Genomic DNA, 24,148 nt, shown 5'->3' with positions numbered 1-24,148 from the left:
AAAGACAAAAAAGCCTGTAAAAGGAAAGCAGCCACCACATCTAAGAACTAGCAAGGTGCAATGTATTACATTTTTGTTACTGGGTTTAGATACACTTTAAAGCATAACTGTGCTAGAAAACTGTGCTCATTACTGGCCTTCCTCTGGAAGTGCTTGTTGACTGTTTCTCTCAGCTTTCAGTACTCTGAGAGAATTATCCAGAACAAGCATGCAAATTGGGAAAGTCTAAATAAAGTGACTTTGAGAGTACTAAAAGCCAATAAATTAGCATGAAGGCCAGGGAACTAGTATTTTATCAAGGACAGATCAGCCATGGCAGCCCTTATACCAATTTAAGGTTTCCTTTAAGAAGCAGCAGCCACCATATTTTCTCTAGTCATGTCCTGAATTGGCACTTTGTGTTATATATGTGTCAGGTTTACTGTTCATTAAAGAGCTTAAATTAGTCCCTAATCAATAGATTTTCAGACTGAATTCTGAATTGCTAGCAAAATATAATACGGTCCATATATTGTAGCCAGCAACGCCTACAAATGCAGTGACGTTTTAAGAAAAGAAACACAAAAATCAATACAAAATAATTATAAAAAATATGGTGTGACCATTTTCATGTTACCTACATCAAGCTAAAATTACCAGAATCAAAACAGGGATATTAAAGTGAATCTATCTTGAGGGACCTATGGAGTTCACCATTGCTGACTTTACTGAAAATTCTAGTGACCTGGCTGTGGCAAATACCCAGACAAGAATGCTGTAAATGAATCAGAGTTTTTATTCCTATACTTAAAAAAGAATGAAAGGCAAACCTTTTTTTTGGGGCTTCAGTCCTCTTTTGGGTCAAAGGAGTACATTTACTAATATACTCCTGTGACCCAAAGTCAGCATCTAGAAGGCTACTGCCCACTATTTTCTGACAGCCCAGAGCCATACTGCCGCCTGGAAAGATCCCGACAATATTATCAGGATCCACCTCACTGCCTGATTGACAGCTGGCTCTGGCTCTCTAGAGCCAGAGCCAGTTGTGCCCACCCCCTCCCCTGTCTGTCCCTCCAATGAGGAACAGAGAGGTGAAAGGGGAATCCCTGCAGGGAGCGGGGACTGACAGTCACTGCTCTCTGCAGAGAGAAGAATGTGAGCTGAGTGATCAGTGGTGTATGATTGCTCAGCTCTCGATCTATAGAGCCGACATATGACAGCTGCAGTGTCACACCCTGGCTCTAAGTATTAGGAAGAGTACATTTTACTCTCACCCAAAACATTATCTTGACAGACATGGAACTAACATTCTAAAAAGGGGATCTCAGCAATGGAAGCTTCAATTAATCTCCACTAGGACAGTTTTTCTCTTTTAAAGAGAATCTGTGAGGGATTTTCTATTGCTGACTTATTTAATACAGGTGCAGGTTCCAGACATTTCACTAAATAGCAGGTCAATGACCTGGAACAAGATAGCAGATATTCACCCTACGAATTGTTTATAAATACACCCCTAAGTACTGAAACCAGGACCAGGACAGTCTTGGAGAATGGAGACCTCTAAAAACATGAAGCAATGGCAAGCCCTATATTTTTTCTATCATGGAATTAGGTGCATACATGATAAAAGAAATCGATAGACAGTTTGCTTTTGTTTATTCAGTAGAGTCTGATAGCCAATTATGACATGTTTACTTTGGCACAGGGATGATAAATCTGTATATACAGTATATTTGTTAGTTAGGAAACCAGTATAAGCAAAAAGGATACATCCTGCAGAAGAACTGGGAGTAGTGGGATACATTTTGACAAATATTATTAAAACCTGGAGATAAACATGGTGTTTAAGTGGGAAAAAATGTAAAACCTGGTTGTAAACATTAGAGACAGCTGGTAAGTATGGAATGCTGCTTTATCCTATGTGAAATATAATAGTGGATGTGATATTGGCTCTTACGGAAGAGCTAACTCTTTACCAGCAGAACTTTGATGACACACACCTTGCACTGGGAAGCAGAACAGTCCAATCCATTCTACAGCTGAGAAATTAAATAGTCAATATCCACCTGCAGGATAAAGGGTGGGGTGTCTGAAATCATTACAGCACAGACTTGTCACCGTATATGTGTATCATGCTGGGACTTTCGTCATTTGCCTCTCCAGGTATCACTATTCTACTTGTCACTGACACATTTTCACAGTTCTGGGAACCATGTGATTGGTAATAATGGATGTCTGCTTGGTCTCTGGTCTTCCCGGCCACTGTGGATATTATCAGCCTCTTAAAAGTAACGGACGTTGACTGCCATGTAGCTGTCCAACACTGACTCAGCTCATCAAGACCTAAAGTGATAATTCATCCTAGAATTACTCTATGAACATTAAACAGCCATATAACATGTACTACATGTAAGGAGAACACACAAAAGAAACACCGCTCCTTCACGGCTCAGGTAAGGAATGAGCCAGATGCATGCTCGTGGGAGCACGTTCTCACTCTAATATGAGCCCATACAAACAGAAGAAAAGCTGACTGCACACCGAATTCTGTTGGAATAGTTTACTGCATCTTGTGCCTTGGGCAGAACACCAGTGATGTGGTACAAGCTTCAAAAAACTATTCCAGTACAATCCGGCGTGCGGACAGATTTTCTTTTGTTTGTATGTACCCCGTGTGCCTTTATAAATAAATAGCACCATATCTGAGTTCTGTCCACGCTCCAGTTGTCCAACATTCAGCACTAGAAACTGCCAGTCATTTACCAGCAACATCATGCAAATCATGATGTCGCTAAGCTCCTCTTGCTGTCTATGTCTTTAACAGCATCAGGGCACATAGGGAACATTTCCCACTCAATCTTTGCAATCACAATACATAGATATCACTGAGGGACTGAGCAACACCATGAGTTACATAGTGCCAGAGGTAAATGGCCAGCAGTTTCCAATGCCAATGCTGAACCATCGGTGGGCGGACAGAAGTCAAACATGGTGCTATGCATTTATCAAGTTACATGTGTTATATAGCAGTTTAATGATAATAGAGCTATTCTAGGATGAATTTCCACTTTAAATACTTACAACTGAGGCAGTAAGGGCAGCAGTTCTCCAAACTGCATTTTGTCTTTCTAAAGATTGGTACAAAAATCACAGAAAAAGGTGAAGAATAAAGGTAAAAATTTTCACTGGGCCCACTTTTGCCTTTTTACATGGAATTTTGTTTGTGTCAGAACTGTTTTTCTCTCCATACAAATCAATGAGAATGCCAAAGCAGCCTCATGCAGCTTTAGAGGAGATCAACTGCAGGCCAAATGCACCTTGGAAGGAACTCAAGGTGGATGAAAGTACAGAGAAGACTGGTAACTGCAAAGTGTATGAGGAGGAATTCACAGGGTGGCGCTCTAGAGTTCACTGCCATAGCCCCTGCTGCAATCCTGAATTGCACCTCAAAGCACACTACATTTGCCCATCTACAAAAGCCCTATGGAACTAGTTCTTGCACTGCTCAGCATGTGAAATGATGCTATGATTATATCTGAAATAGCCCAATACACCTCATCTACTTTTTTCTAATAGGGATTACACATTCGACAAGCAGGCAAACAGGCAGAATCTGCCAATGGAGTTTGGGTTTTAGATCCTGGGTATGTGCTATATTTGGCCAACACTAATGTCAGCACCGTTAACTAAAACAGATCTAACTGGTTAAATAAATCACTCTCAATTTATGTTAGCTTCCACCCGTTTTGCATTCTAAACTTAGAAGTCCTGGCCCAGCTTTGTTCTGCATCCTGTGCTGTGTTCGACACAAGTGACATTTTACTAATTATTTTCTGCCAGATACACGCAGCCTTCCTTTTTTGTTTACTATGAGCAGTAAATTGCAGGTAAAATGTGGCTGGCTCCTAGCAGTCAGTAGAGAAAACATGTGAGTCTTGTCTACTGATTGGGAGCTGTGCCTTTCAGATTCACAGTTAAAGTAGATCTAAAACCAAAAACAAAAATGTCATATATTGCAGCTTACCAGTTCTTAGATGTGGTGGCTGCATTTGTTTCCTTTTTTAAAGCTGAACTCCGGAGAAAAAAAAACCCTCTACCTTTGGAGTGGGCCCCCCTCCCACTACATATGATAAATAAGGTAATTGCTTAGCTTATTCCTTGCTCCCACAAGCATCCTCCTCTTCAGGCAACCAGTCCCCCAAAGTCACTTCTCTTCACTGCCAACGTGTCATAGCTCTCTTCTGTCATCCCATAAACTGCAGGACCAGCTGTCTTGTATTGTACTGAAGGACAACGAGGGCCCACCATACATTGTTTTTGTTTTAGATATTGGGATCAGGGTTTTTTTGCTTATATTGTGGTAGAGTGAAGGTAATTAGAGCCCTAGTTGGTCATATTCTATTGATATACATAGTTCTAGAGGCAGCTCTCTAATCTACAGGAGCCTTAAATCCTATGTGACTGCCCCCCTCCCCCCTAGTTAAAAAGCATTGCATGACAGAAATAAAGAAAACACAATGAAAAAAATACATAAAAAATATTCACCTTTCTCCCAGATTCCAGCCGCCTCTTCCTTTCCGTCGCTGGCGTCAATGGGCCTCACAGCGGGACCCTGGGAAAGCTTGGGAACCCAATATTTGCAAAAGGAGACAACTGGAACAGGTTCTGGTGGTATTTGGGATCCTCAATTTTCCCAGGATCCCGCAAAATAGGCAGACCTTGCATCTTAGTGCAAGGGCCACTTTAAGAAGGTTCTTGGGAAAAAAGGGACACAAATGGCAAAAAGATTTCTTGTAAAATCATCAGGTATTTTATTTACTGAAAGAAAATGTACTTAGTAATGATGCCACCATATCTCAGGAGATGATGCCACTAATGATGCCACCATATCTCAGGAGATGTAAGCTGCAATATATTAAATCTGTATTCTACAGTTTGCATGCCATACCGGATTTTAACCATCTCCTATAATAACCAAAATGAAAAAAAAAGAAGAAGTAAAGAAGAAAATAAATGCTCACCACTCCTGCTGTCATGCCATATATACAGTTCCAATTAATGCTCTTCCATGGAGTGGCGTTAAGCAGTAAGAGTGACCAGAGAGGTAAATATTTACTTTCTTCTTTACAGGAAGCGCTTTCACTGACCCTTTAAGTTTGTTGACAGAGTCACTTTAAAGGGACATTAAAGTCAAAAAAAATTTCCCTCCCCCCAATGTTAGCACTTACTGTTAAAACCATAAAACCAGATATATTGAAATATGTATGTGTGAACCTTAAATGATGATTGATTTTCTATATTTTAATCTATCCAAGTTTAGAGATCCAGTTTTGACTGGTGCTGCTGATTTTTAGTTTACAATTGGTAATCAATCAGTAAGCCTGACAGGCAGACCTAAGTATAGTTGAAACAGTTGTTAGGAATGCTCAAGAAGACTTGGCCTTTAAAATGAGTTTGAAGAATAAACCACATTACTCAGGACATAGACTATGATGCCCAAAATGGGATAGAAGGAGAACACATGACTCAGCTACTAGAGTATGGCACTCCCTTATGCTAATCAGAAAGACTTTTAAGGTAAACATCACATAGGTTATTTTAAAGTAAAAGCATGGATAAAAGGATGAGGGATGATCCTTCAAGGGACACACACACTCACACACACTCACACTCATTCACACACTCACACACACACACACACACACACACACTCATTCACACTACAGATCCACAGACACGCCCACACTCACATTGAATAGACAGACACCTGTTAGGACTATTTTTACTTACTAACTAAAGACACGTTTCTTAAGCATCTTATAGATTTCTGCTGTAAGATATACTATATTTTGTAATCATCAAGCATCTTATAGACTCCTTCTGTAAGATATACCATATCCTGTAATATTTTGTAACTTTAAATTAAACACATTCTGAACTTTATGCAACAACGGAAACAATCATCTATTATTGAACTTTTCCACCCTATGCTTCGAGAAAAGGAATATGACATAAAAAATCATATTTCGTGTCATTTTCTTACACTTACCTAAATGATGTCTCTTAATCCGATCTTCTTCTTTCCTGATGTTTTCATCTGTCCCGGCGGCTCTCCGATCCAGCGCTGACTACTCTGTCCTTGCTGGCACTTCCTGTCCCACGGTGTCTGCATGCGGGTGCACGCGTCCATAGACTTACCTTGCGTCTCTCCTCGTCTCCCAGGCCGAAAATCCGAACTGCGCATGCACACCCCCCCCAAGATGCTTTGCGGCCACCCGAGCAGTAAGGGCTGTTAAAGCGGGTTTTTAAAAAAAAACAAAAACCTTTTGCATATATCTACTGCTTGCTAGCAGTAGATATATGCAAAAAAAACAGAGGGTTTAGAAACCCTTTAAGTACATTTCACTTTTAAATCCACTGATTTCAATTGGTGGTATAGAATAAGTATGACGACATCCAGGATGTTGCTACTAAGCTAATGGAAATTCACTTTGGGGACTTTTATGTTTTATCCAAAAAAATAAATTACACGCAAGAAAACTGATTTATAATGCCTTGCAGAACAATGTGTTCACTGATAAGTAAACATTTCTATTGACTGACTTCTGCTTAAAGAGAAGATATTCATACATTTCTGCTTGCTTACAAATCCAAAAACGGATTCATTGTTTAGTTAAAGAATTGCGAGATGCAAATCATTGTTTATGTGTCACTGTGGCCATCTCTGCATCCTGCAATCCTCCTCAATTTACAGCAAAATGCAGCTTAAAATGCAGACCCAAATAGCCAGCTTGCGTAACCCTCTGCCCACCATTGTTTATCCCAAAATATTGTAAAACACCAGCTAAGTTTCATAGCTAATGACACATGCACGCAGGGGTGTATTTATAAAAAATCTGCCGACCTATTCATCTTTGCGAAATTGCATGTACGTTCATTTTGTGCAAATAAAGGCAAAAAATAATTTTATTAGTATATTATCTTTCCAAGTTGAATGTAATATAAGGAAAAGTTCACATTATGACCACCAGATATCAGCAATAAAAACCAGATAGAGGTTTTAATCTTTCCATACTCTATCCAAAACACAATCAATTAATTTTTTTTTTCCGATGGCTTTAGATACACTTTTAGTATAATATGCCATTCTGTATTAGCTGTTCAAGGAATGGACACAAGAAGGCCTCCATTACAGTGACATGTCTTAAATATAAAGCTGTACCTGTAAATTTAATCTTTTTCTACTACTGCCTAGCCTGCATGTGGGCAGTGTAGGGCTGGTAATCCACCACTGCTGCTAATAGTGTAAATGGGCAGGTAGTGCCATAAGAGAGAAATTGGGTAGTGGAGTCTGAGTCAAGCTGGACCTTGGTTAAAGGAGAACTATGAAATGAGTGCTTTTCACTCACCTCATAGTTCTAGCCGTCCTGTGACAATGAGACTGCCACAGGTCGGCTCAGTAGATCGGGAGGTGAGCGAACACATACCGGCGTTCGCTAACTTCTCGATCCTGTCAGGGCTCTCTGCCGTGAAAGGGGAGGGGCTGCATTCCCCCCTCCCTGCTCTGATCCTCCAGCGCTGACTGGCGGATCAGACGGGGAGGGGGCGGGTACAGCTGGCTCTGCCTCTAGATAGGCAGAGCCAGCTGTCAGTCACGCAGCTGGGCGGATCCAGACATAATTGTCGTGATCCGCTTCAGCTGCGGCGTCTCAGTATACCGCGAGCAGTAGCTCGCGGTATACTGTGGCGTCTCTGTGTACCGCGAGCTGTAGCTCGCGGTATACTGGGCTTAGGGTGACGGGAGGACACTAGTTTGTGTCCTCCCGTTACCCTAAGGAGAACTATGGGGAAAAGCCCTAACCCCATAGTTCTCCTTTAATAACAGCTAGCCTGATAAGGACTCAGCCCCGCTTTACGTCCTCCACTTTCAGGCCAAGCACATGCCAAGAATGGTTTCAATATTCAAAATGCAATATTTAAAGAGATGAAACCAAAACTTTTTTTGCCATGTGGCCCATTGGGGAGATTTCCCCTCACTTTCTTTCCGATGGCCACAACAGGAAGTGAGAACAAATCCCTCCAAATTGAGGGAAATTCCTGGTGGTCAGTAAGGTCACCAGAACTAGTTCCCCATTGGAGGATTTCCCATCCATTCCTGTTGTGATGACAGCCCAATATTTGGGTCACCAGGACAGATAGAGAAGGTGGAAACACAGACATCAATAAAACCCTGACAGGTGTTCTAATCCCCCTCCATTCTATCCAAAACTAAATAAGAGGTTTTGGCTTCAGTTACACGTTAAGTATAATTTGTCATCTTATTGTCTGTCAACTGATGCCAATTTTTTTATATTTAAACAATTATCGTTTAAAGGAGAACTATGAGGCGAGTGATTTCCACTCATTCTCATAGTTAGAGCCGACCTGTGACAAAGAAGATGTCACAGGTCGGCTCTATTGATCGGGAAGTGAGCAGAAACATGCAGCTGATCCGCTCACTTTCCGATAGTCTCTCTGCAGTGAGCGGTGACTGTCAGTCACAGCTCCCCGCAGGGATTCCCCCCTCCCCTCTCCAATTCTCCAGCGCTGAGTGGAGGAACGGATGGGGAGGGGGCGGGCACAGCTGGCTCTGGCTCACGCAGCTGGGTGGCTCTAGACAGTATTGCCGTGATCCGTCGCGTCTCGCAGTATATAGTGGGCAATAGCCCGCGATATACTGAGCTTTGGGTCACGGGAGGAGGTTAGTATATGTCCTCCCGTGACCCTTAGGAGAACTATGGAGAAAAACACTTACCCCATAGAGAATTTATGTGACTTGTTTGGGACTTGCTGGACAACAGAGAATTGTGAATGGGTTCTGTGTATCAGCATTGCAAACTGAAACCATTAACCCTTTTGCTGCCAGAGCTGTTTTGGCATTTTTTTGCACACATGTTAACATACAGATTTGGGGCCTGAATATAAGTTAAAGAAGAAATCTGGGAATTTAAAAAACACCCTTGAAGTGGGGGTACCCCCTGCACTGAAAGAGTTAAGTGCTTGTTTTGTCTAGGGAGCACAAATAAAGTTGTAATACTCACCTGATCCTCGATCCCTCCAGGCTGCTAGACCGGTCTTCTTCTTCCCTGGGCATTCTAAGGACTTGTGATGTCATCACTTCTAATGTAGGTCCCTTGATTTGAATTAGATGTGAGAACATGCCACAGCTGGAGTGGAGGGGGAGAGAGGTGAGTGCCGACTGTCATAGAACCAAGGATCAGGTGAGTAATAGAGCTTTTTTTCAGCCTCCTAGACAAAACGAGCACTTAACCCTTGCAGTGCAGGGGTACCCCTCTGAAAGGGTAATTCTTTTTTAATTTTTTTTTTTTAATCCCCACAGTTTTTCTTCACAACCCAGAAGAAATATATATTTTCTGAAAGCAGAGACCCTGGAGAAGAAAATGGTGGTAGTTGAAATTTTTTATGTTGCATGTTAGCCCAACTGTTTATCTAACCAAAATTTTCAAATACACTAAATGTAATTCTAGTGCACACAAATATATTACCAGAAGGTTAGGGCGTGTCATACAAATCCTGTAGATACCAAACATGTCAGGCCTTAAAATTGTGCGAACGCGTAAAACAATGACAAATTTTGGTACCCAAAACTGCCCATAGGCATCACTTTTACAGCCTTCACTGTCATCAGTTTAGAGTTTACCATGAATGATGACCCTAGAAATTTTGTGCTCACTCTGGTGTGCCTGGCAATACCTAACATGTACCTAATGTGCGCAGCAATCACCGTTTTCATACGTAGGCTCAGCATGCACTTACATATACACTGGGCGGGGGCGGAAGGGGGGGACACTTTAAATGTTTTTATTATTATTTATAATACTTTCATTTTTCTATTTTTACACTTAAGATTATTGTATGCGGAACTATGTCTGTTAGCCTTTTGGGATCCTGTAGGGGGTAGCTGAAGCCCTCTAGCTGCAGTGAAAATACAAATCTCATCATGCACCTGCCTTTGGGAGTCATGCCTGTGCATGGTCATTGGGTGTATCTTTTGTGGGTTCAAGGGCAGGGCTGGTGCAAGGATTTTTGTGTACACAGGTGAAGGTGCATTTTTCACCCCCTCCAGGTTACAGCAGAGCCGCCTCCTCCAGCACACACATACACACAGCAGGGAGGGCATCCACCCAGCTCTTCTCTCCGTGTCACCCGCTCTGCACTGAGATCATCCAGCACTCTGCTGTCAGTGCTGAGATGCAGGGCCAGTGGTAGGAGTTTTGCAGCACAGGACCTGCTCAAGGGGCAGCTGCTTTGGGCCCCACAACAATGACTGGGCCCTGGGCAGCTCCCCCTTTTGCCCTGCGTTAAAGACGGCCCTGTGCCTGTGGCTGACAGAGTCTTGCAGTGCCTTTTAGGACTTGCAGTTCCACAACAGCTGCAGGATCAAAGTTTGGCTACTCATGCTGTAAAGCACTGTAGTAGCCGGAGCTACTACAGTGCTGGTCACAGACTTCCAGGTCCTGGTATTGTGCTCTGCTAAACAGCTTCTCCTCTTCAATATAAACCCACAGGGTCACTCACTCAGCACGGCGGCTATTCAGAGAACACCTAGAGGGAAATTATTCAGAACTGGAGTAAACAGAATGTGGAGCAATTGTGCATAGCAACCAATCACCTTCTCGCTTTCATTTTCAAAGCTTAAAGGGGAACCATGAGGTGAGTGAAAATCCTTAGTTCGAGCCGACATGTGACAATGAATCTGTCACACATCGGCTCAATAGATCGGGAAGTGAGCAAACATATACCGTTGCTCACTCACTTCTCGATCGTGTCCCTGCAGAGAGCAGTGACTGTCACGGACAAGGGAGGGGGCGGGCACAGCTGGCTCTGCCTCTAGGTAGGCAGAGCCCGCTGTATTTCACGCAGCTGAGTGGATCTCAACAGCATTGTCGGGTTCCGCCCCGGCTGCGTAGCTTGCAATATACTGAGATTTGGGTCACGGGAGGACGCTAGTATATCTCCTTCCGTGACCCTTAAGAGAACTATGGGGAAAACCCTTACCCCATAGTTCTCTTTTAACTGAACAAACTGAAGAGAGAAGCTGATTGGTTGCTATGGGAAGCTGCTCCAGATTCTGTCTGCCCCAGTTTTGATCTATTCCCCTCCTAGTAGTTTTATCAATGGTGACTTTCACCTCTCATCCATTTAGAGAACACTTTGTATCCATTTATTCAAATACTAGGGGATCTCTGAATGGCCGCTGTGCTGAGCGAGTGACCTCCTATGTTTTCAAAGCAGAGGGTAAGCCTTCAGCACAGCACCATACAGGACCTGGAAGATGGCGGCCTGCAGCTCCGGGTACTACAGTGTTTTACATGGTGACTTGTGACTTTATCAGGTATGACATATGCATACTGACAGTGAGCCAAGCTGAACCAATGCATAATAAGTTATACCTGGAGTTCACCTTTAAATTATAACTACACATTGTATCCTCCTCTGACTTCCAAACCTCTCAGGGAGCCCTGCACTGAGATCTCTCAGCTCTAGACCCTGCTGCTTCCATAGCTATTATGAAATAAAGAAGTCACACTCCTCCTGCTGAATTCTTCCTACTATTAAAAAAATAATTTGGAAGTAAGAATGAGATCCTTGCCACAGCAGGTCCAGTCAAGCAACCTAGAAGCAGAAACCATTCCTGAGATGTTCATGAAACATACAAAAAAAAGGTATTTACCCTACCAGCATCCACCCAAAAACCGAGATATCACTTTTGGACGAAGCTTGCTTTTAACCTAATACACGCAGATTTATGAGGACACTCAGACACCGCAATAAATCTACAATAGCTGCTGTTCTGCGGATGGAAAAACAATAAACCGTAAAAAGGTTAAAGTTTGTGCTGTAATTACTTTTTTTCCAGTAAGTCAGCAACCTCAGTCCAGCTATAAGACTGCAATCAGCGATCCAGGAAAATAAGCATCATGCAACCTGTAATATATCATTCATTCATAATTCTACCCTCAGATCTTCCCATTGACAAACCTGTTCTGCTGCTTTTTTTTATTATTATTGTCCCTGTAATTGTCGGGAGATCTGCATACCTTGCAGGAAAGTTCAGGTGATGGAAGTTAAGGTGAGCTAGACATAAAACTGACTGCAAAGTCAAACGGGAGGCGTGGCCGAGCTGACAGGAGGTGCAGTGGGCGGGGCCACTGTCAAAGCCACTGCCATATATAGAGTGCGGGGCTCTCCGCTTCCAAGTTGAAGTCAATCAGCCGCTACTCTTCAGCACCAAGGACAGCGCCGGCTGCAGCACTTTAGCACTATGGCAGAGACTCATCTCCAAGGGGTGGAAATTTCAGCCTCCCAGTTTCTGGAAATCTGGCGTCATTATGATACCGATGGTGAATATGATTACCCTATAAACTCTAATCAATGCAGAGTAACCATTTCACTGCCAGAGGGATGCAGTGCCCTGGCATGGAAAAGGTTAAAGCTATTTCTTTTTTTTTCTTTTTCCACTTTCTTGCTGCGTTTTCTGTTTTTTCAACTTTTCTTTTATAATGTCTGGCTTGATCTACGGGATTCTGTCTGTCATCGCCTAGTCTTTTGATGCCAGCCCTTGGCACCGGAGGGGGATCTGATATTATGTTGGTTTCTGTTTGCAGGGAATGGGTTCATTGAAGGGAAAGAACTGCAGAACTTTATTCAGGAGCTCCTACAAGCTCGGAAGAAAGCAGGACTGGTATGTGTCATTTTTGGCTGTCCTATATGGATCTAAGTGATTTTCCTTCGCTCCTTGCTGTTAAGTCTTCTTTCTTTCTTTAAGTCGAACTGCTTATTGCATGAGCCGGGTCTGTTTTAGTATTGCAGCATCCCACAAATCAAACCTGCAAGGGAAGCAAATCCAGATATGTATTTTGTCATCCTGGATAGCAGGTTGCATTTAACTCCAAATCGATGTGAGTTTTAACTGCAGCATCTAATTAAAGTATCAGCTATCAGTTAAATTTGTCCCCTAGAGCCCAGAGTAGCAGCCAGCTAGCTATGTGCCTGTAATACAGATACATTGTCTCTGTGGCTTGGAAGGTTAAGGACCGGGTGCTTGAAATCCTCATGTTATAATTAAAAGTATACCAGTGGATGAAACCCTTTGTCCTACTGTGTCTCAATGCAATCATCTTGTAAATCAGTTAGTTCCGTATCAGAAAGTCATGTATGGAAAACATAACTACCCCTAGAAGTTCCATAATATTTGGCTTGAGAGGGTGAGGGCAGGATGTGTAAAAGCCTCATGATATAATTGAAAGGATATAACATTATAAAGATAGAAAAGCTACCCATTGCATGAACCCCTTTCCGCTACTATGTCTCAATGCAAACAAATCAGTTAATATCCCTATGAGATAGTCATGTATGGAAAATATAACTGCCCTAAGAAATTCCATAATATTTGGCTTGATAAGTTGAGGGCAGGATGCTTACAAGCCTCATGGTATAATTAAAAGGATACAAAATGAAAAAGATTTTAAAAAATAACAGCTACACAGTGCATGAACCCCTTTGCCCTATTTTGTCTCTATGCAAACATCTTGAAATTCAGTTAATTCCTTATGAGAAAGTCGTGTATGGAAAACATAACTGCCCCAAGAAGTTCCATAATATTTAGCTTGAGAGGTTGAGGGCAGGATGCTTGAAAGCCTTATGATATAATTAAAAGGATACACCATTATAAAGATTAAGAAATAGCTACCAAGTGCATGAACCCCTTTCTCCATACTATTTCTACATACAAACATCTGAAAAAATCAGTTAATTCCTTACAAGAAAGTCATGTATGGCAACCATAACTGCCCCAAGAAGTTCCATAACATTTTTTTTTGAGCGGTTGAGGACAGAGTGCTTGAAAGCCTCATGGTTTACCTAAAAGAACTGAGAGCTATCAAGATAAGAAACAAAATAGCTACCTATTGCATGAACCCCTTTTCCCCTCTACTATTTCTAATTGGAAACATCTTTTACATCAGTTTATTCCCTACAGGAAAGTCATATTTGAAACATAACTGCCCCAAGATGAACCATAACATTTGGGATTCTTGGTGTAAGTCACACTACATTCCAGCTGATCACCCCATTCACCATTTTATTACTAACCCTTTTTAGATATGAATGTGCCTTATAATACATTCTGGTTATCTTGGACACCAAATTATAAAGATAAAAAAACACTAGCTACCAAGTGCATGAACTTCTTTCCCCCTACTGTTTCTCAATCAGAAAATCAGATAATTGCCTACGAGAAAGTCATGTATGGAAATGTAACTTCCCCAAGATGTACCATAATATTTGTGACTCTTGATGTAACTCTACAGCCACACTACATTCCAACTAATCACTCCATTCACCATTTTATGCCTAACCCTATTTAGATATGACTGTGTCTTATAATACACTATACACTACAGGTTATTTTGGACACAAAATTATAAATATATAAAAAAAAGCTGCAGAGTGCATGAACCTCTCCCCTCTACTATTTCTCAATGTAAACATCTTGTATATACGTTAATTCCCTACAAGAAAGTCATACATGGAAAATGTAACTGCCCCAAGAAGTTCCATAATATTTGGGACCCCTGGTGTAACTCCACACCCCCACTGGTTTTCAGCTAATCACCCCATTCCCAATTGTATTCGTATCCCTATTTAGGTATGACTATGCCTCATGATACATTTCGGTTGACCTGGATACTCAAACATATAGGAGAATGTCTTGTTTGCAATGTCATTTTTATTGTCGTTATTTATGAACAAATGTTTTATTGACTCTTTGTAGAAATGCATTGAAATTCTGCATAGTTATACTTCTGTGCAGCATTTCTTTGTGTGCAATTAATGTCTCAGGGCACAAATTGAAAGCATTCCGATTTTGCTCTGCTCATGACCTAAATATTGGCATCTTGTAAAATCTTCACATGCCCTAGCTATCCAATAAGTAGTTAACTGGATTGCAGCAGCAGCTAAGCAAAGTAATAGCTTGCATATCAAGTGGAGCGACACAAACATTATTGTGCATGATCGTTACAGCTTATTATGTTATAAAAAGTATTGGCTCACTTGGTGATGAAGTATCAAAATGCATATGGAATTTGAAAGATGCTGATGAACTGGACACTTATTTTTATTTTGATTGCAGTTACAGGATCACTTTGGGCTCGTTCATCGTGCAGCAACTGTGTGCAGTGTGTAGATGCCAGGAGCAATTCGTTGAAAATAAACTTAAATTCCATTGGCAGACTTTAGGATACCATATTGTATACCACTTTTTCAAATAAGCCTTACAGTGTCTGATCTATTAACGCTGCTAAGAGTGGTGTGCAATATCCTATAACAGCCATTTAGAAATCAGCAGTTACTCTAAGCTGCTGAAAGCTGAGATGTTATTGCTTATTATGAGATACTCTACACTGTGTCAGTTCTATTGCACTTTTCTCAGTGCTGTTAGATAAAGCCATTTTTATACCATCTGTGTAATGTGTTAAATAATCCAAGACCAGTGGATATGACCTTTCCTTACCGCAAAGCTTATGTTAGGAATCAGTACTGATTACCATCTGACACTCATAATCCTCTAATGTAACCTCTTCTCTGATCTTTGTCTGCTCTGTGGCATTCATAATTCCATCCCCTCCCTCAGAGCTGATATAAGTAATACTGTGTATCGGTAATATCAACATATTGTACATAATTTCAGCATATTTTATTGTGTGTCCCAGCTTTGAAAAATACATTTTAAGTTTGAATATTCAAACCAGATTTTCTATTTTATTTTCACCTTCCTTTCTTTCGTGGCTTTTAAAATTCAGTTCACTGACAAGTTTTTTTCCTTCTAATATGTATGTAACTTTTGGAGGAATTGGCAAAGTCATCCTGTTTGTTAATGTATATGTTAAAGAACCTGCTGAACCATTAAAATGTTCATTTGGGTGCAAGAGATGCTATTCACTGGAGCACACAGATTGCATTTATTCATATATTTCATGATTAGAAAGTGACCTTTGTATTTCAATATGTACCCACCAGTGTGTATAGCTCAATATCTCATCATTACATGTTTCCTTTAGAGGCAGTTAACTAAAATGTGGAATCAGTGTAATCTTTCCAAATAGCAGCATAGAAATCTGTGTAATAAGCAGTATCAAATGACAAGAAACTGAGAGCATTTCCTGTCCTGGAGGGAATATAAATTCTTGGGTCTTAGAGATACATGCAGTACATGACCATTCCTGACCTGAACTAATCCTCTGTCTTTTTACTGCTGCTGTATTGGTCCCCCCTTGCCTGCTATGATCTAGTAATCTCTATCTTTGGCTCTGTGCCCTTTACTCATTTACATCACTATCACCACAACTCTCTCTCTCTCTTTTATCTCTCGCCCTCCCTCTCTGACATCTCTCTTCAGGTTTCTAACTTTCTAATATTTACCATTCACTTACATATAACATCAACCCAAACTATGTTTCTTTCTCCCCCTCTCTTCTATTCTTTAATTTTTGTCTCTTCTTTTCTCTTACCCACTTCTCACTCCTGTCCAATCCTTTCTTTCTTTCTTTCTTTCTTTTTTTCTTTCCTTCTTTCTTTTTCTCTTTCCTTCCACCCTTCCTCCCCTTCCTTCCTCCTTCCTTTCATTCTCCCTCCTTTCCTTTCTTCCTTTTTTCAATTCTTCCTTTCTTTCTCCCTCCTTCCTTCTTTACCTCCTTCCTTTTTTTGCTCCTCGCTACTTCCTTTTTTTCTCCCCCCACCCATCCTCCCTTCCCTTTCTCTATCCCTCCTTCCTTTTCTCCTTTCCTCTCCTTCCTCCCTCTTTTCTTCATTCTTCCTAGCTTCCTGCCTTCTTATCCCCTCCCTCCCTCCTTCCTTCCCTCCCTCGCTGTCTCCTTTTCTCCAAATTTTCTTTTACCTTTACTTTTCTCTATCCTTTTTCTCTCATTCACTGTCATCTCCCTCCCTCCTTCCTTCCTTCCAGCTTTCTAATTCCCTCCCTCCTTCCGTCCCTCGCTGTCTCCCTTTCTCTATATTTTTCTTTTCCCTTTACTTTTCTCTATCCTGTTTCTCACATTCACTGTCATCTCCCTCCTTTTCTTCCTTCCTTCCTCTTTCCATTCCTTCTTCTTTCTTCTTCCTCTCCTTCCTGCCTTCCTTCTTTCCCTCCTTTCCTCACTGTCTTCTTTTCTCTCTAATTTTCCTTTCTCCTTATCTTTCTCTTTCCACTTTCTCTTGTTTACTTTCTTTCTTTTATGTTTAATAGAGATAATGTTCTGCTGGAACAGGAGAGTCAGAGCAGAGCCCTGTAGCTGGAAAAGTAGATGCCTATGTCTACACCACAGCTATGTATGTGAGCTGTTGTCGCCTCTGATCACATGCATGTCTTAGACGACTGAGCAGGCTAATAATTGCTATTACACAAGCTGCAGGCTGAAATCTTCTTAGTCTCTCATTTAGATAACTGAATATATTGTTTAATCTCAGAACACACAGAACACACAGGGAGGGTGACTCCAGTCCAGAGAAAAAGGTCATACTAGTATCTGTAAATAATGTGAATAAAACCAGTGTAAAGAAAGGCATTGAAAAGGTGAATTAATATTTCATGTTTGATTAACACATTATCTATTGTAACTGAATAATTAAAAAGATGCTTTGTAAATCTGCAGCACATACTTGCAGAATTATAATAATTATTTTGAAATAGGTGAGCAGTTTCATTTTAGTCTGTAATCTCTCATTGTGTGACATAAACCCTTTTCACAATGCGCTGCTGTACATAAGGTGCATTAAATAAAACCTTGTCTTTTAGGCTTTCCAGGTGTCCCTCTTTGGAAGCATAGTCCCTATATAATTATTTTGTCCCTTTTTTCCATAACTGTCCTTCATTCAGGTCTGTAGAATAAATTTACCTAACATTAGTATTAACCACTAATTAGACTGAAAGCTGCTTTGAAAGTTTGAATGGGATTAGTAATACAGGGAGCAGAGAGAAAGGAAGTTACCTAGAACAGGCTTGAGGAAGCACACTCTCAGCGACCCAGTGAGGTGCATTCTGGATACTGACTACTAACTAATTGCTTGTTATATGTTTCCCCAAATTCCATACAGTCTATTTATCTCCAGGGCATAAACAGATCAAAAAATGCATTTGACAAACAATTGTTTCATATTTTCCAGGATTTGTCAGAGAGTATGAAGGCCTTTGTGGAGCAGTATGGACAGAGCAGTGATGCGAAGATTGGAATAGTGGAGGTAAGATAAGTTTTCTCTGTCTGAATAGCACTGCCTGAGGATGTGCTCACTGGGCGAGCAGCTGAATAGACCATGGAAATATTTCTATAGTGCTTTGATGAAGCAGGGTCTCTTCATCCCATTGTCTGGTATAAAGAAAGAAGTTCAGAAAATTAGGAACACCTTGGAGTAGATCTCCTCGTTTAAAGAAAATGTATCAGATAAGAAATCTTTAGGCTATCATTCTAACAAGTAGAGGTGACGTGCTGTATTCAAATATTCAGAAGATCGACCAGGACATGATAAAGCACAATGGCTCTGGTGAGGCCCTCAAACATGGGAACCCAGAACTGAAGATACATGTATATAAAGTTCAATAAAAAAACAAAGACAGCAGGAGAGTCCAAAAACTTTTAATAATAGAATGGGTTCACCAACAACAACACAGAACATCCAATGCGTTTTGGGGGCTGAAAGACCTCCTTTCTTCAGGGAATAAACATAGGGGGTCTATTCACGAAGCTGCCGAAGGATCTGGCCGTAGCTTCGGCCGATCCTTTGGCTAGCTTCGGCCCCAGGACCACTTCGGTTCAGTAGAACCGAAGGGGTGCTGTACGGGCTATTCACAATAGCCCGTACAGCTCCTGATCATGGCCGAGCGGCGCAGCCGTGCCGAACGCATATGCATCGGCTCGGCTGAGCCGTGCTGAAAGCCAAAGCTGGCAGGCTGACAGCCTGCTTCTGACAGTTGGGCAGAGCCAGCCGTGATCTTACGGCTGGCTAGGGCCACTTACAGTGAGATTAGCGTCACTGGTTACCTGCTAACCAGGGACACTGCTCTCCAAACAGCTAACTCTCCCTGGCACCCCGGGAGTCTCCTGCTCCCGGCCGCCAAGGAGAGAAACACTGCTGTGTCCTTTTTTTTCTTTATTCTGACACGATCGATGGACCCCATCAGGTCCATCAGCAGAGGGCGGGTACAATGTTAGTTTACTATTGGCTATTGCAAATTGAAATAGCCAATAGTAATGTCCCAATGCTTTTCAATGGGAAATTGTTTTAAATTTTTTTTTCTATTCTGACATCAGTGTTTCTCTCCTGGGCGGCCGGGAGCGGGAGGCTCCCAGAGCGCCCGGGAGAGTTTTTTTTTTTAAGTGAATAGCCGAACAGTGTTCGGCTCACTTCACTTCAGATTGGTCATTCACTCGGCTGCCCTCGGCAGCTTCGTGAATAGACCTCATAATGTTTAGTAATATGGACTCATCATATTCACAGGGATTCATTATTTGCTGTGTAGGTTATAGCCCAAAAAAATGTCTGATTCATTGATTTTGGCATCAAGGGAATGGCAGCTTAAATATTTACTTTAAAGTAGAATATTACAAATCGGTAATAGAGATGAATTTGATACTGTTGGTGGCCTGTCCTTAAAAGAGAACAAGAACCAAACTTTTTTTTAATCCTCTTTTCGGTCAAAGGAGTATATTTACTAATGTAATGCTTTACTATGTGTGACCCAAAGTCAGCATCTAGCAAGCTACTACCTGCTATTTGCTGACAGCATAGAACCGCGGTATAGCCCGGAAAGACCCCAACAAAATTGGCTGGATCCACCCCACTGCTTGCTTGACAGCTGGCTGTGCCTCTCTAGAGACAGCTGTGCCCACCCCCTCCACAGTCTGTCCCTGCAATGAGCACTGGAGGAACAGAGAGGGAAGGAGGAATCCCTGTGGGGAGCAGTTACATAGTTACATAGTATTTGAGGTTGAATAAAGACATTAGTCCATCAAGTCCAACCTATTAGGATCTCATTCTAGGAGTACCTGTACCCCTGTATATTACGGTCCCTTAAGAAATCGTCCAAAAGTTTCTTGAACAATTCCAGATTCTTTGCTGAAATCACTGCAGTGACTGACAGTTCCACCCTATGCAGGGAGAAACAGTGAGCTGAGTGATCAGTGTTTTTTCATTGCTCAGCTCTCGATCTATAGAGCTGGCATGTCACGCCGGAAGTGTCACATGCTGGCTCTAAGTATAGAGAAGAGTATATTTTACTCTCCCAATACTTTTCCTTTAAAGCCAGATCTTCAAAAACCAGGACTATCCTTGGAAGTCAGGCACAGTTGACACCTATGGTTGTTGTCAGCAGGTTTCCCTTGGGGCTGTCTCAGTTTCATCCAACCAAGAGTAGGCCTAAAGGCTGATCATACACTTTACAATCTATGTACAATTTTCTTTAGATTTTCTAACAATGGTGTGGTGCAAGTGCCGCCTGTAGTCATTTCAATTTATATCCAATCAGGTAAGCTCTTGCCATACACAATTGTTGGTAAATCAAAAGAGGATTGTATAGAGAGGTACAATCTGATGTGCGGGCAGCTTTAGGCAGGCTCAGAGCATGTAGAAATTGTACTTCTCAGAGGGCCTGAAAGCTCTTCAGAAGGGTCAGCGGCCAGACAAATAGAGCTCTGGGTTTACCTAGCCAGCTTGCTGCCTTTCAACTGCTCCTCATCTCACCAGACTGAAAATGGTAATGATGTTTTTGCAGTGACAGGTGAAGCCTTTTCTTCAATAAAAGATTAATTTTGTTAATATGTTCTATATACTTGATACTGAAGCTTGTATCACATCACAGTGACATGTACTGACTATTAAATGAGACAGTTCTGATAACGATATTACTATGTGTTGAACGTTTGTTGTTTTTCCTCCTGTTATGGTGAATTATAGTCGCTGTTGCCCAGCAATTATCACTTTTAGGGTTACTTTAGTGCAGGATTGGTGTACCTAAGCGAGTTACAATATTGTTTTAGTAGATTGTCTTGAACTAGGGACCAGGTATGGCATATTTACTCTACTGAATTTTAAATACTTTCCTTGCATTTCATATACTCTTCTCAAAGAGGAAGTATAGTCTTTTTAATGTAATTTCAAAACATATGTGAGAGATCAGCTTAAAGTGTACCTACAACCAAAATGTTTCATTTTAGAGTTGGATAGAGTAGGGAATAGATACAGTCCATGTTAGATCCCACAGTGGAGCTTCCATTCCTGAAGATACAACAAAGTAGATTTAAAATTTAAAGTGTATGTATAGCCAAAACATTTTTTTGTTATACATTTAAAAAAAGTAACAGAGCCCCTGTCAGGCTTGTATTACTGTCTCTGTCCCTACTAAGGAGATTCACCCTCTCACCTATTTGTTCTGCTGACCATTCACACTGAAACAGAAAGGGGTGGAAAATCCAAAATTGGAGACACCTGTTCCAGTGACAGCTGTATAAGGCTGGGCACACACCTTACAACCATCGCAAGACTTATGTCTTGCGATGGTTGTAAGGTACTTAAAAAAACGTACGATCTGCCTATCTTGCATAGGCAGATCGTACTTGCGATGATCGCAAGCCACGCCCCCTGAGGGGCGGGCTTCCGATGACTGCAATGCCGAACGGGCAGTGTGCGCTTGCGCACACTGGCCCGTACGACTTTTATCGTACAAACATGCCACAAACCCGCCGAACATCGTACGATGCTCGGCGGGTTTTCGAACATGTCCGTAAGTTAAAAGTCTTCCACACACCTTACGATAATCGTACGATTGCGTGATTTCCCACGATTATCGTACGATTATCGTAAGGTGTGTGCTGACCTTTAGAGGGGAATGCACCTACTTTGTTGAGATTCCCTCATACTTTCTGTCTCTCTCTTGGACAGGAAGTAAAGGGATATCTCCCCAATAGGGCAGAGACAGAAAAAAAATAAACTGACAGGGGTATTTAACCCCTTTCCTACTTCCTACTATTTTCCTACTCTATTCAGAACTGATAGGTGTCAGAATAGCAAGTAAAAATACAATTCTCTACTTATTGTGAGAACAGCAAGTGAAGAGAAATCTCCCCAACAGGGACACAATATTTTCAAGCAGAGGAAGGTTTAAAAACACTTTAGATTTTATTACTAATTGTGTCCCTGATAAGAAGATTCCTCCTCACATCCTGCCCAGGTGATAGGTGTCAGACAGAACAGGAAGTAAGAGGAAGTCAGCCCAACAGTGTCACAGACAGCAGTTCTAACCTTGCTCTGTCTATATGTTCTGTCTCTTATTGATTCAAGCGTGAATTTTAATATGTGAATTGTGAATTGTAATATGTTTAATTTTTTGAGACTGATTATTTCTTTACAAAAAGCATCCACACCCCTCTCACAGCAGCAGCCAATCGTATATTCTGATTCACACACAACTGCACAGTAATGCTGAATAGGGTCACTTTCAATGCCACTAGAACTTGTATCCGGTCCATGAGATAGGAGGCACTAATATAAATATTCAGGATAATATGAAGATACTTTTATGAACATAGAAAAGAACTGAACGTAACAGAAAGTCATTATTTGAATAGGACTTCAGATTTTATTTATGGTGGCTCATGGAGATAATCTAAATGCATGATGTGCCAACAAAGGGTGCCTGCTATTTGCACTGTAACTTTGCTTAGCAAAGCAATATAGGATCATGCCTGATTATACATTATAATGGAATAAAAAAAAAACATTTACTGAGGCCTGCATGTTATATGAAAAGCTTTCTCTTTATTAGTTGTTATCCTATTGTAACACCTCCATGCCCACACTACGGAGAAAGCCATAGGCTGTTCATGCTAAGCGAAGTTTGCTTTGCTATGCAGATATTAGTTATTGTGATCTGAGTACCAGCTGTAATGATTTCATGAATTATAAAGAGGCTTGGAGGCCATGACTGATAAACAGTGGCAGCTCATGATACAGGCAGCTTAGACAGATACTTCAGTCAAACTAAAAAAATAGCATGGAAGTGCTTACAAGGGACATGTGTCCAGGGTGTTTGTTTTATTATCCCGATATTGTTTAAGGATACAAAGGAAAAGTAATGATGAAAAAAGCAAAAATTCTGGGTTTAACCAATCATTTTTGGCATATAAATTCTTAATGGTCTGCATAACTGTGGGCATGGCAATGGTGTGTCCATTGCCTAAACACATTGTGCTCACTGGCGGAACTACCAGGGTCGCAGCGGTTGCAATTGCGACTGGGCCCTGGCATTCCGCCACTTGGGGGGGCAGCGAGGAAGAAGAGGGCCCACCCGAGAACGTACCGCTCCTTCCCTGCCGCACAGCCACCCGCTCTGTCACAGCAATGTATTGTATTTTTAAGTAGGGATACACCAGTGCCAATACTGGGCATTTTCACGAGTACTCATACTCGTGAGAATGCCCCGATAATAAACTCAGATACCGGTGTTCTGTCGAGAACGCTGACGTAGTCGAATGTGCCGACCTCAGCATCTGCGCTTACGCACAGACCAATATTATCAAGGGAACAGGGATATATTTACAAAGTATTTTGTTTAAATCGTTAAATGTGACCGGTAATAATATTCCATCCATCATTCACTGCCATGGATGGCATATTATTAACGGTCACAATTAACTATTACAAAGAATACTTTGTAAATAAATGCCGGTTTCCTCGTAATTCCTGTCTGTATGTAAGCGCAGATATTGGGTCAGCGTTCTCGACAGAACACCAGCACTAAAATTTTAAACAAGCGGCTGCCTGGGGTCCCGCACTTGCTGGGGACCTTGGCAGCCTTCCTGTTAACCATGCAGTGCCATGACGGTTGGGGGGGGGGCCTTCATGGTTTCTTACACCGGGGCCCTGAAGGTTCTAGTTAAGCCTCTGATTGTGCTGGAAAGTGTGATTGCTAAGATGGAGAAAGAGGAGACTTCAGCAACTCACAGAGATACTGTGGAAGCATTTTTCTTACTGGCAGCAGGGGGATCTTGGCATGTGCAATGAAAACTGAATAAACTAAATGGTATTTCTAAATAGAATTGAAGCATTAGCTACAATG

General features: G+C 41.5%; 1 protein-coding gene across 2 annotated transcripts in view; it reads left to right on the top strand.

Moving 5' to 3' along the window:
- Positions 1 to 12,228: 12,228 nt before the first annotated feature.
- CALB1 (calbindin 1) overlaps positions 12,229 to 24,148 on the top strand; it is a 57,548-nt gene continuing 45,628 nt past the window's right edge. Inside the window, exons 1-4 of one of the 2 annotated variants that reach the window (XM_018576276.1) lie at positions 12,229 to 12,383; positions 12,648 to 12,730; positions 15,176 to 15,196; positions 18,217 to 18,279. In XM_018576276.1, coding sequence (XP_018431778.1) covers positions 12,305 to 12,383; positions 12,648 to 12,730; positions 15,176 to 15,196; positions 18,217 to 18,279 — 246 coding nt within the window. In that variant the 5' untranslated portion in view covers positions 12,229 to 12,304. Of the gene's footprint in view, positions 12,384 to 12,647; positions 12,731 to 15,175; positions 15,197 to 18,204; positions 18,280 to 24,148 lie in introns of both variants that reach the window. The other variant, XM_018576275.1, reaches the window with a different exon arrangement.

The sequence above is a fragment of the Nanorana parkeri genome, unplaced genomic scaffold, assembly GCF_000935625.1.
Source record: "Nanorana parkeri isolate BGI_ZX_2015 unplaced genomic scaffold, ASM93562v1 scaffold62, whole genome shotgun sequence".
NCBI lineage: Eukaryota > Metazoa > Chordata > Amphibia > Anura > Dicroglossidae > Nanorana > Nanorana parkeri.
The sequence above is the reverse complement of the archived record's forward strand: the minus strand, read 5'-3'. Positions and strand labels throughout refer to the sequence as shown.